The 13,521-nt window shown below is 43.9% G+C and overlaps 2 protein-coding genes and 1 pseudogene across 2 annotated transcripts in view; all 3 read right to left on the reverse strand.

The window, feature by feature from the left end:
• The window catches only part of LOC124613042 (glutamate receptor 1-like), a 1,340,173-nt gene that overhangs the window by 1,174,591 nt on the left and 152,061 nt on the right, over positions 1-13,521 (reverse strand). The window lies entirely within an intron of this gene.
• Positions 3,584-3,700, reverse strand: LOC124614385 (annotated as a pseudogene).
• The window catches only part of LOC124613353 (skin secretory protein xP2-like), a 176,585-nt gene continuing 175,429 nt past the window's right edge, over positions 12,366-13,521 (reverse strand). Inside the window, exon 5 of the mRNA XM_047142050.1 lies at positions 12,366-12,798. Within this exon, the coding sequence (XP_046998006.1) occupies positions 12,366-12,798 (433 nt within the window). The remainder of the gene's footprint in view (positions 12,799-13,521) is intronic.

Consider the following 13,521-nt stretch of genomic DNA (forward strand, 5'->3'; position numbering starts at 1 on the left):
TAGACACACTCAGTATCCTATTCCAACATAACTTCACCCATCTCTCCTCCAGTGAGATCCGGCCTGATATTCCTACCAACTTTAAATCTTCCTCACCTATCCCACTCGACATTAGATCTCCTCTCTCCTTTTGGCTCTCTATGCATCCCCCTCCATTTCCTCTTGTTACCATTTCCCTACTCACACATAAAACTCCTCCTCTGTTTTTCCAACCTTCTGTATTCCCAATATCCACCATTCGGGAGGACGACGGTTCAATCCCGCGTCCGGCCATCCTGATTTAGGTTTTCCGTGATTTCCCTAAATCGCTCCAGGCAAATGCCGGGATGGTTCCTTTCAAAGGGCACAGCCGACTTCCTTCCCAGTCCTTCCCCAATCAGATGAGACCGATGACCTCGCTGTCTGGTCTCCTTCCCCAAAACCAACCAACCAACCCAATATCCACCATAACCCCTTTCTATATCTCTATAGTTTTCCTACCTAAATGACCCTCGTCTTTTCTACCCATGTCCTTCAACCCTACGGAACATCTGGAAATAATTCTCACACGTTGTAGGTCCTTCAGATTTTAAGTGAAAGTACAGTGGGTAACTGTGTGTTCCCAAAAGAATTTAAACATCCTACAAAGCATTAAGCGTTTTTAAAACGTATAATTTTAGATTTTTAGCAGTCTGTCCACCTCGATAGCTGAGTGGTCAGTGCGGCGTTCTGTCACGCCAAGGGGTAGGTCGGAGATTTTCTCCGCTCAGGGACTGGGTGTTGTGTTGTCCTTATTATCATTTCGTCACCATCAGTGGAATGCAACGGGAAACCACCACTGGAATCACTTCCCTCCTGTGGTGGACTTCTCTGACGCGTCCCCCATGACAAGACCTGCCGTCAGGTAGAACACAAAATTAAAAAAAATAGCAGTCTATATTTGATTTTTAATTTAAAATAGAAAAAAATTCTTACTGCTTTTCCTTATTCTTGTTATACTGTTTTAATTCTAACGCCTAAAGATCGGAGTATTGTACCTGTGACAGCACAACCGTCTCCCGTAAAAAAAAAAGTGCCATGCAACGGATTTGGACAATACATCACAAGATTCTACCATGTAAATATAGGTTATGTCTTTATATCATGCCCTGATCTGAGGAATGCATTTATGAAAAAACGTATGTACACACAACAATAAATTCTAATTTGCATTGAATGCTGTCGAATAAAGCGTAAAAAGTAATTATGCAATACTATGATTCACTGCTAAAACAGATTACAAAAGACAAGAAACACGGTATAATAAAATGAAATGCAGAGGCTAAAATTAATTTACAAAGTTAAAGGCGTTAAAACAACCGCGCTTAGATTCTTATTGAGAAACTAGCTGCCCCACGTAATCTATAGTCAGCGTCAATTGGAACAGTAATTCTCTTCTATTAGTCAGTAGTAAATTCAACATTAAAACAACTATAATAGTCAATTTGGGTCCTCGTTTGCTGGAAAAATTTACAGGATTGCTGGATTCCTAGAATGACTTTCTTACATAATACCATCTCATTTCTCTTACCAAGAGATATCCGTAACTCTATGTGGGGGAAGTGGGGGAAGACTGTAGTCTCTCTTACCTCCCCACGACCAGGATCCAGAGTTGTAAACAAGCGGTTGCTATTTCAAAAATGGTTCAAATGGCTCTGGGCACTATGGGACTTAACTTCTGAGGTCATCAGTCCCCTACAACTTAGAACTACTTAAAGCTAACTAACCTAAGGACATCACACACATCCATGCCCGAGGCAGGATTCGAACCTGCGACTGTAGCGGTCGCGCGGTTCGACACTGAAGCACCTAGAACCGTTTGGCCACAGCGGCCGGCTTTTTACTGGTGAGGCACCTGTCTCAAAGGTAGGCAACGGTCACCATGGGGCAAGGAATACGGCCAAGCGGTTGCTAAGGAACTGTTGTATGGCATCGATGTCGCGCTACAAGAAATCGGTACCCGTGGTTACAAAATGTAAATGATACGATAAGAGCTAATAAAATGTTACATATTTCGATTACAAAATAACTAGTGTGAAGATGAGCATTAAATGTGGCTAACATGATAAACGCCTAGTTCTATAGAACACATGCTTCAGGAAAGATATTGTGAAAAGCCCTTCAGGGAAAACATGGACGCGATCAAATATAGAGTCCCTAACATTACTATAGTATTGGCGGGAGATGATAAATTACCAATTATAGTCAAGGAAACGAAAGTGATTATTACGGCTCGTGGAAGGGACAGGAAGACGTCTCATGTTATTCCAAATTCCTCTTCCGGAAATTACATTGAGCAGTTAGAGAACCGAAAACAGCAGCGTATTATATCTTTTGGTTGCTAACAGGACCTTTCTTCCCGATTAATTTAACGTGGAGCATTACATCTGTGACCACAACTGAGGAAATGTGGGAAGACAGTTCTGCATAGCAATGCAACAAGAAACATACAGAAACTGGCATAGGCATGGGTATTCAAATGAAGAGATATGTAACAGGCAGAAGACGGCGCTGCAGTCGGCAGCGCCTACATAAGAGAACAAGTGTCGCAGGCAATTGTTAGATCGGTTACCAAGATTTAAGTGAATCTCAACGAGGTATTACAGTCGACGCACGAACGATGGGGGACAGCATCTCCGAGGTTGCGGTGAAGCGATTTCCCCGTATAGGGATTGTACCGTGAGTATCAGGAATCCAGTAAAACATCAAATCTCCAACATCACTGTGGCCGGAAAAAAATTATGCAGGAACAGGACCACCGACGACTGAAGAGAATCGTCAACGTGACAGAAGTGCAACCCTTCAAATGGTTCAAATGGATCTGAGCACTATGCGACTTCACTACTGAGGTCATCAGTCGCCTAGAACTTAGAACTAATTAAACGTAATTAACCTAAGGACATCACACACATCCATGCCCGAAGCAGGATTCGAACCTGCGACCGTAGCGGTCACGCGGTTCCAGACTGAAGCGCCTAGAACCGCACGGCCACACCGTCCGGCTACAACCCTTCCGCAGATTGCTGAGGATTTCAATGCTCGGCTATCAACAAGTGTCAGCGTGGAAACCATTCAACGAAACATCGTCGTTACGGGCTTTCGGAGCCGAGGGTCCACTCGTACACCCTTGATGACAGCACAATGCGACGTTTTACTCCTGGCTGGACACGTTAACACCGACATTGGGCTGTTGATGACTGGAAATATGTTGCCTGGTCGGACGAGTCTCGTTTCAAAGCGGATGGTCGTGTAAGGGTATGGAAAAAACCTCATGAATCCATGGACCCTGCATGTCAGCAGGGGACTGTTCAAGCTTGTGGATGTTCTGTAATGGTGTGGGACGTGTGCAGTTGCAGTGATACGGCACTCCGACTTCAGGCCACAAGTGGCCCATCGGGACCATCCGACCGCCGTGTCATTCTCAGTTGAGGATGCGGATAGGAGGGGCGTGTGGTCAGCACACCGCTCTCCCGGTCGTTATGATGGTTTTCTTTGACCTGAGCCGCTACTATTCGGTCGAGTAGCTCGTCAATTGGCATCACGAGGCTGAGTGCACCCCGAAAAATGGCAACAGCGCATGGCGGCTGGATGGTCACCCATCCAAGTGCCGGCCACACCCGACAGTGCTTAACTTCGGTGATCTGATGGGAACCGGTGTATCCACTGCGGCAAGGCCGTTGCCTTAGTTGCAGTGATACGGGACCCCTGATATGGCTAGACACAATACTGACATGTAACCCGTACGTAAGCATCCTGTTTGATCACCTGCATCCATTCAAGTCCATTTTGCACTTGACGTACTTGAACAATTCCAGGAATAAAATGCGACACCCCACATGTCCAGAATTGCTACAGAGTGGCTCCAGGAACACTCTTCTGAGTTTAAATAATTCCGCTTTCCGCCAGACTCCCCTGACATCAACATTACTGAGCATATCAAAAATGGTTCAAATGGCTCTGAGTACTATGGACTCAACATCTTAGGTCATAAGTCCCCTAGAACTTAGAACTACTTAAACCTAACCAACCTAAGGCCATCACTCACACCCATGCCCGAGGCAGGATTCGAACCTGCGACCGTAGCAGCCTCGCGGTTCCGGACTGCAGCGCCAGAACCGCACGGCCACCGCGGCCGGCCTGAGCATATCTTGGATGTTTGCAACGTGCTGTTCAGAAGAGATCTCCACCCTCTCGTTCTCTTACGGATTAATGGACAGCCTGCAGCATTCATGGTGTCAGTTCCCTCCAGCACTACTTCAGACATTTGTCGAGTCCATACCAAGTCGTGTTACGGAACTTCTGCTTGCTTTAGGGGGACCTACACGATATTTGGCAGGTGTACCAGCTTCTTTAGCTCTTTGGTATGTATGACACTACCTGAGCAATGAAAGTCAGAAATGCATACCTGGGACTAAAAATGTTGGTAGACGCGTAATCCGTAACCAAAAAACGGTCGAAGAGATGTCCAGTAATTCTGCAACCTGAATTCAACGAATTAGTTTTGGGTTAAAAGAGAGCCTACATATTGGCAGATGAATTCTTTCTGCTTTGTAAACCGAAGAACGGAAGCTAGTGCTTTCCTTTTCGCTCAAACGTTTTCTTTGAATCGCCTGACTCCAACATTTACATTTTTGAGTAACTTGAGGCGCGTACAGACCGACGCATACATTCGGCTAAATAGGCGTAATTTCGGATCCAGTTCCCTGCCAAAATACTCCATCCTGAGTGAAATTGTGCAACTCCTGTATGATGATACTGTATTTTTTAGAGCTTGTTTTCTACAAAGCTTAAACGTTAGCTGAAAATTCTATATAAGGGAATTTGTTAAATGTTTAGGATATTTAAAATAATGTTTTGCCTTTTTATTATATGACTTAACATTGTTATACTCTTACGATATGGCTTCCAGATGTGCTACGGGAAGTAGCCAAGAGAAAATCAGAGGTCTGCTGCTAGTTGAGGAGTTCAGGTAGTGGTGGTAAGAAAAATATTGAAGAAGTTGCGGAATTCTCATGCTCAGGAGGTAAATGTTGTGCGGTTCGTGTGAGACGAAAAACATAAATTATAAACAAAGTTCAACAGTATTATTCAAAGCACATTAGACATGTCTGTGTTAATCAATATTACAAGCGACGGGAAAGACCTGCTAGGATTCAACATATGCGTTGGCAGCTGCACCGAAAGAATAACCCTGTAGACAAAAGCTGAATGAAGTAAAAATGGACTGAGGAGAGAGACCCACGAAGCGTTAAAAGAAATGGAAATTACATTAATTTCACCGATCAGATATTAAGGTCCTAAGTTCTTTCGTACAATTTGTTGTAACTGCGAGAGGGATTGTCGTGGGCTGCCGCTAACGAAAACGCGGCGGGACCGACGGGAGCGGCTCATTAACAAACAAGACGGACGAACGGGAATGGAAGGACAAGCACGACGACAGAGAACCGAGCGAGACACCAAGATCAACAACAAAGTACTAAGATAAGGGGTCACAAGAGAAAACCTCACGAAATCAAAACAACGCCCGCTCGTGAACGGAACCAAGCACACGCAACGCAAACACGATGTCTGTAAGCGAGATGTCAACTGAATCTACGCGAATACCAGACTGCCTCGCTGAGTGAAATGCAGCAGCCTAAATACGCGGCAGGGTAAGTCGCTAGTGGCCGCTGGGACCACGTGCTCCACAGTGACGCCCTCACGTTTAGACTCGGGGCCAGGAGCGTGCGCAGCCACGGCTTAACAATGCGACTGCTGCAGCGACCTCTGGTGTTCATCGAGGTCAATGCCGTCTGGCGCGGATTCGAAACCCGCGGCGCTCGGTAACAGAAAATTAATAAATGGATCAAAGATATGTAGCCATTAGCTCTGTGACCATAATGGCACTGAAATGATGAGTTCAGAAATTGTTACATGAAGATCGCACAGCAGTTGTTTTTTTTCCCTTCATCGCATACAATGAAATGTTCGCGAAAAGGCTCGTGCAACTCTGGTAGCAGACATTACAATGGAGGAACTGGGCGCCACGTTTTGAAGTGTACGTTACCAAAAGAATCAACAAATATGTTGAAAGTGACACTCAGTACGCTCTTCAAATGGTTCAAATGGCTCTGAGCACTATGGGACTTAACTGCTGTGGTCATCAGTCCCCTAGAACTTAGAACTAGTTAAACCTAACTAACCTAAGGACATCACAAACATCCATGCCCGAGGCAGGATTCGAACCTGCGACCGTAGCGGGCACGCGGTTCCAGACTGAAGCGCCTTTAACAGCACGGCCACACCGGCCGGCAGTACGCTCTTCAATACATTGTAAAGTGGCTTTCAGTATTTAGAAGCAAACTTAGAAGTAAACCTGCAGCCTAGGATAACATTCCTACCAATCATCGTTTTCACGCAATGGCCCTAATAACCATTTCATCGTTGCTTGTAAGCCTGATTATTGTACTGTTAATAGCAAGTTCTGTTTACCGAAGCTCACGATCAAGTTACGAGATAGTATCCCACAACTACATTCTGTTCCTATTTCAACATTGGCATTCCGCTTCCATGTAATCTTAGTATTTGTTAAGTACGCTGTTTAGGTTTTAATGCTGGTAACGTCACGTAGCGCTCTGTATGAAAATCACTGACTGTGCCGTGTGCAGTCTGTGGCTGATTTGCATTGTTGGAATATTCGTTATTGTAGTGTTGGGCAGTTGGATGTGAACAGCGCGTAGCGTTGCGCAGTTGGAAGTGAGCCGCCAGCAGCGGTGGATGTGGGGAGTGAGATGGCAGAACTTTGAGAGCGGACGATCTGGTAGTGTGTCCGCCAGAAAAAGGAAATTTGTAAGAATGGATGTCATGAACTGCTATATATATATATATATTATGACTTTTGAACAATATTAAGGTAAATACATTGTTTGTTCTCTATCAAAATCTTTCATTTGCTAACTATGCTTGTCAGTAGTTAGTGCCTTCAGTAGTTAGAATCTTTTATTTAGCTGGCAGTATTGGCGCTCGCTGTATTGCAGTAGTTCGAGTAACGAAGATTTTTGTGAGGTAAGTGATTAGTGAAAGGTATACGTTATTGTTAGTAAGGGCCATTCTTCTGTAGCGGTTACTGAAAGTGGGATTGCGTTGCGCTAAAAATATTGTGTGTCAGTTTAGTGTTGAACAGAATAAGTAAAGAGAGAAATGTCTGAGTACGTTCAGTTCTGCTCAGCTGTTTGAAAATAACGCAAGACGTTTATCAGCACAGTAATTCATTAATTTTTCTGTGGGGACGTTTCATATCTGCCGTATTTTTTTAGTTTGTTAACACGTACTAAGCAGCGACCATTATTTCCATAGGTACGTACCAGTTGGGGTCAAAATCGATCCCACGAAGCAACAAACGTCATTGTTTCATTTGGCCTCAAAATTGTTTCTCATTGTTTCAAACAGAATGGAACTACGTTTGAAGGGTGATTAAATGTTGTAATTATTGTTAGCTAAAGAAGACTGAATCACGGGAAACATCAGATTCTTTTCAAGATTCAGCCAAGTTTAGTAACAATGAATCAGAAATATCTAATCATGAAACAAAGTCCGATGGAGGACGATAAAGAGGCAGAAGAAGAGAGTGTCTGCAAAGAAAACCAAGAAATCTTAAGAAACTCTAACAACTTTTACGAAAACCATTACAAATACGAAAGGCAAAGGTCGTGCATCTAGATTTTATAAAACAAAACGGCGTGTCACTCATCAAATAGAGTAAAATGAATTCCAAGCGGACTGAAATGAACAAAATTCCTTGCAGAAATTTTGACTACTGTAACACAGTGGACGAATCTGCTGAGAGTCGGCCAAAAGACTCAAAGGTGTCTCGATACCATCTATGCTCACGCAAACAAAAAAAGTTCGAAATATAAAAAAAACTTGCAAAATGCGTTCTATTGACTGTGATGAATGGAATAACAGCTGTTTTGGTTCGTTCATCTACAGCACAACTGTTGTTTGTTTTATTTAAAGTCATTTTCATTTTTTTCTTCATGGATTACTTAAATGGTCATTATTTCATCTCAAAACATGTTTTTGAACATTGTTGAAGTATATTTCACTTGTTTTTTTAGGTTAATTCTAGACACTCGGTTTAAGTGGCTAGTGTTAATGTAAGGACCTTAATTATTGGTAAGAGGCCATTTTAGTTTCTAATAAAGATTGATTTTTCATAATTAAAAGCCTTTCTTTATTCATTCCTTAACAATTTTGAAAAACATAGAAGCAAATCAGTTTCATATGGTTTTTGTTTTCGGAGTCGAAAATCACCCCACAAAGTGTCTAACGTCAGCCTAACATAGAGTGTCTTCGAAATAAAGGACTAACACTAATAGTTGCTGTTAATATGTATGCTGCGGTTTTGCCGGCTAGTGTGGCCACGCGGTTAAAGGCGCTTCAGTCTGGAACCGCGCGACCGCTACGGTCGCAGGTTCGAATCCCGCCTCTGGCATGGATGTGTGTGATGTCCTTAGGTTAGTTAGGTTTAAGTAGTTCTAAGTTCTCGGGGACTGATGACCTCAGATGTTAAGTCCCATAGTGCTCAGAGCCATTTGAACCATTTGCTGCGGTTTTCCCTACTGCTCGGTTATGTTTTATGGTATGTCTATGAACTGGATATATAGTAACTGTACGTATTAGCGAAATTTGTAGTGCGAAATTATTTGGTGAGTGCTTTAAATTTGTTTCGTTATTCCTGTAATGACGTACACTGAAGTAACGTACACAGAAATGACTTAAACCAATCGATTTTCGTTGTGGTAGAGTTTTTATTGACACTGGACTCGCGTTCGGGAGGACGACGGTTCAATCCCGCGTCCGGCCATCCTGATTTAGGTTTTCCGTGATTTTCCTAAATCACTCCAGGCAAATGCCGGGATGGTTCCTCTAAAAGGGCACGGCCGACTTCCTTCCCCATCCTTCCCTAATCCGATGAGACCGATGACCTCGCTGTCTGGTCTCCTTCCCCGAAAAAACCACCACAGTTTTTATTTTGCCATTACCACTATCAGATCGATGGGCACAGTTCTTTGTAATTGATCTTAGGTTTGTGGGATTAGTTGAGCATAGTAGGTACGATTACTCCTGACAATCAGTCGCTAAGAAACTGGAAACTGGTGTCGAGAAAATACAGTGACGGAAAAGAAAAAACACAACACGAAGAAGGAGCTGTGCAACATACCCAGCGTTTCTACATCTGGAAAAAGATCCCTATTCCGATTTCTGGTCAGTCGAATAAGAGTAGTTCTAGCAGCGCAACTATCAGAGTGCAAATTATGTTTAGTTTTAAAAAAACGCTGTAACGGTCGTGAGAGTTCGTTAACTTTGAGATTGGACGTGATGAGTTGTGTTAATCAGAAGTGTCTTTAAGTCGACAAAGATGCCATTATCAAGACCTCCTTAGTTTCAGTGACCTCGCGTATTAGGGTTTCTTGGAGCTGGATGTTCCTGTTGCGATAATGCAGAAAGACTTGACAGGAATGTAGCCACTGTACAAGATTGCTGGCAGCGGTGGCCGTGAGTGTGCGGTTGCAAGAACATCAGGCTCTGGGAGGCCACGTAGCACTAACGGCAGGGAAGACAATCGTGGAGACCGCTACGGTCGCAGGTTCGAATCCTGCCTCGGGCATGGATGTGTGTGATGTCCTTAGGTTAGTTAGGTTTAACTAGTTCTAAGTTCTAGGGGACTAATGACCTCAGCAGTTGAGTCCCATAGTGCTCAGAGCCATTTGAACCATTTTTGAAGACAATCGTGTCCGGCGTATGGTTCTGGCGCATCGTACTGCATCTGCGTCAGCAATGCAGTACGTTTACTTCAAGGACAACTCTGAGCCATACGCTCTGTAGCGTGCAGTTCACTGACCCCAAACTACCGCCATTTGCAACTCCAGTTGCGCCAAGCGAGAACTCGTCAGAGGACATGCTGGAAGTCCTGAGTTTTCTGATGAAAGCTTGTTCTGCGTCGGTGCCAATGAAGGCCCTGTATTAGTTAAAAGGAGGCCACTTGAGGACCTACAACCAACCAGTCCGCTTGCCAGGCACGCTGGAAATACACCATGTGTTATTCTCTGGAATGCGATTTTGTGTGAGAGCAGGATCACTCTCGTGGTTACCTCATGCACCTCGATTGCAAATTATACGTCAGTCTGGTGATTCGACCTGCTGTGTTACCTTTCATGAACAGCATTCCAGGGGGTGTTTACCAACAGAATAACGCTCGCCCGCATTCCGCTGTTGTAATCTATCATGCTCTACGGGGTGTTGACATGTTACCTTGGCCTGCTCGATCACTAGATCTGTCTCCAATCGTGCATAAATCATTGGACAACGCCAGCGTTATACACAACGAGCATTAACAGACCAAGTGCAACAGGCATAAACTCCATCCGACAAACTGACATCTGGTACTGCACAAGACAATGCATGCACGTTTGAATATTAAACAAGCTGGCAGTTACACCGGTTATTAATGTACCAGCATTTCACATTTGCAATAACTTGTGATCTTGCAATATTAATCACTTAAATATGATACCTGGACAAATGTATTCCCGAAATTACATTATTCTGTGTTAATTATTATTTGTTTTTGCGTGTTTTTCCATAATGTATATATTCCTCACGTGAAAATGGACGTGTTATTATTTTAGTAACAGCACTACATGTTTGTTGACACTATTTTCAAATTTAATATTCATAATAATACTGTATCACTATGAATACTGTATGGCTGTGGCCGATAATCGACAGTTGTTCTGCTTGCTGTACTTGAAATCCCCTCATTCTCCTATTAATTGCTATCGTTTTCTGTGTGCCCATCCTCACTGTTTATCTGTATTTGTTGATTTTCTGAATAATTATGTTACTGTATTCACATGATGAGTATCAGAAAAAGTAAAGCCCATTTGCGTGTTGGATAAAGAGGTAAAGCCTGGTTCCACTTACAGTTCTGATATCAGGTTTGCTTTTCTAATCTTAAAAAGCAGGAGAAGACTATAAGGAATTAATACTCGGTTTTGATGAAAGTTACGCCTACTAGATGGCCGTATAATTTCTAATAATTGGTTGGTTGGTTTGGGGAAGGAGACCAGACAGCGTGGTCATCGGTCTCATCGGATTAGGGAAGGATTGGGAAGGAAGTCGGCCGTGCCCTTTCAGAGGAACCATCCCGGCATTTGCCTGGAGTGATTTAGGGAAATCACGGAAAACCTAAATCAGGATGGCCGGACGCGGGATTGAACCGTCGTCCTCCCGAATGCGAGTCCAGTGTCTAACCACTGCGCCACCCCGCTCGGTTTCTAATAATTGATTATTTGCATAATTATAAGCGTTATTCACATTTCAAGATCATAAACACAACTATCCTGGCTGAGTGCTGATAAGCGTAGAGATTACCATACAATTTCTCTGCACTACTGACTTATTAATAAACACTATCCCTCATATCTCTCCCACATTTTAGCACTCATGTCGGAACATCTCTTCAGAAACTCTCGTTCCCATCAGAGGAAAATCTGTTCTGTCACACTCCATCATTCAGCCACCTTCTCGGAGTCCTTCTCACTAGTTGCAACCAGGCCCTGGAACGATCTTGCACATAACATTGCACAACTAAATACATCTCCTGCTTCGGTAGACAGGTAATGACACATCCACTAAACCAACGATAGGGATTACCATCGTCCCTCTACACACGCTTTACTCTTGTACATCCCTCTTTCCAGCCTGATCGTCCTGATTTCTCACTATTCTTGGTGGATGCAGCCACCTTACATTTCCTTTCCCCAGGACTCGCTTGTGTCAGAAAACATATATTTTGTACACTCTTAAATACTTATTATATCCGACACTATCATTATTGTTATCAGTGACTTAATTATTGATATTATTATATTATTACTTTTAGTGGTACAAGTACTGCCGGTTTTAACTTTATTAGTTCATAGACAGTATAATTTACTTACAGTTGTAAATTTTAAACTGTTATTTCTTAGGTTGACTACGAAGTACTACATACTTTGTGTGTGAAACTCTGGTCCGATGTAAGAAAGAGGCTGATAGGCCTAATCGGATCAGGGTGAACAAACAGATATTTACATGGAGATCAGGAATTCGTTTTACGCAAGACGTCCGTCTGTTTCACGTACCTCAGTAGAAGTGAGCTGCTGGCTCGGCGAAGATCCGCAGTTGTTTTTAATTTGACAGCTGCGGCCGTCTCCTCTCTTTACATCACTTCCGCCCTGCTCAAACACCTTCGAGATGAACTGGCGGTTCTCAGCCGGCGGGATTTGAAACAAAAGCTTTCTTTCTGCTGGAGGCACGAGCTGTCATTGTAATTCCCGGGGCGCGGGACGGCGCGTCTGCAGCGGGCGCCGAGCCGAGGGCACAGTTGTGAGAACCGGCGGCCCACTTTGGCGGGGCTTTGCCAGCGCTCTGCTGGGGGCGGCGCCGGGGGTGGGGGTGGGGGCTGAGGGGTTGCCGCCCTCTGCTCCTTTGGGCCCGGAATCTCGCCCCCTCTCCGCGAAATTCCTCTGAAAGAGAGGCGCGCAGCCGACGGTTTTATATTCTTTGCATAAATGCCTCTTACGCTGTACTTCTTCCATCGGCGCCGCGCCGGCAGATTTCCCCCTTTCGGAACGCTCCTTTGGTGGCGGCGCCGTGTTTTCATCCAGAATCTTCCAGCTGCCTACAGAGCCTTCACAATTTTTTTTTATATGTGCGAGGTTCTCTTTCACAGGCAAATCTAATAAAAACGCAATTCTGCGGTACAAGACAAATTAAGGGACTAGAAATTTAGCACCTGTAGCAGCTGGCGGAACACGGAGACAAATTCTTTTAGAAGAGTTCATTCAACCTGTAGTCTTTGAGCTTACATATTTCGTAAGGGTGAAGAACATTAAATTCGCAGGTAAAAGAAAATTATGAGTGTCAGCACTCCTTCATAAATGTCGCTTCACGCAAGGTTTCTAAGCTACCTAAGTAAGATAAAAAGTTCTGCTTCACTTATTTTCCTACCCGTAACCTCGCGCATACTCCCTATGTATAGACACTTAATTCTGATCAGTATGATATCCAGTACCAAGATATCCTCAGTTGCGTGTTGTCAACATCTGTAGTATGTGGATGGGGACTTGGGTAGATCGCACAGTGCCTATTTACCAAAGACAATTCTGTTTAGTTGCCATAGTGCTCGCAGCCGCGATGCTCTTCTATTTCCTGAAGCGGCTGTTTGCCATTTACACCGCATTTTTATTTTGCGCATTACAACCTTCCGGCTGCGTAGCCATTCTTAAACAAATATTTAACCTACTAACTACATATTAAGTTAAAATGTAAAACAATAGTAATGTCACTAGCGGCAGATATTGGTCACTTGTGAGAAAGACTACCCTTAAAGACGTAGAAGATATCTGAGCCGCGTGGCTCGATCAGCGATATTCCCGCCGCCGGTATGGGTCACCTTTCCGGCGGTGTGCGCAGAGC

This window comes from Schistocerca americana, chromosome 4, assembly GCF_021461395.2.
Source record: "Schistocerca americana isolate TAMUIC-IGC-003095 chromosome 4, iqSchAmer2.1, whole genome shotgun sequence".
In the NCBI taxonomy this organism is placed as follows: domain Eukaryota; kingdom Metazoa; phylum Arthropoda; class Insecta; order Orthoptera; family Acrididae; genus Schistocerca; species Schistocerca americana.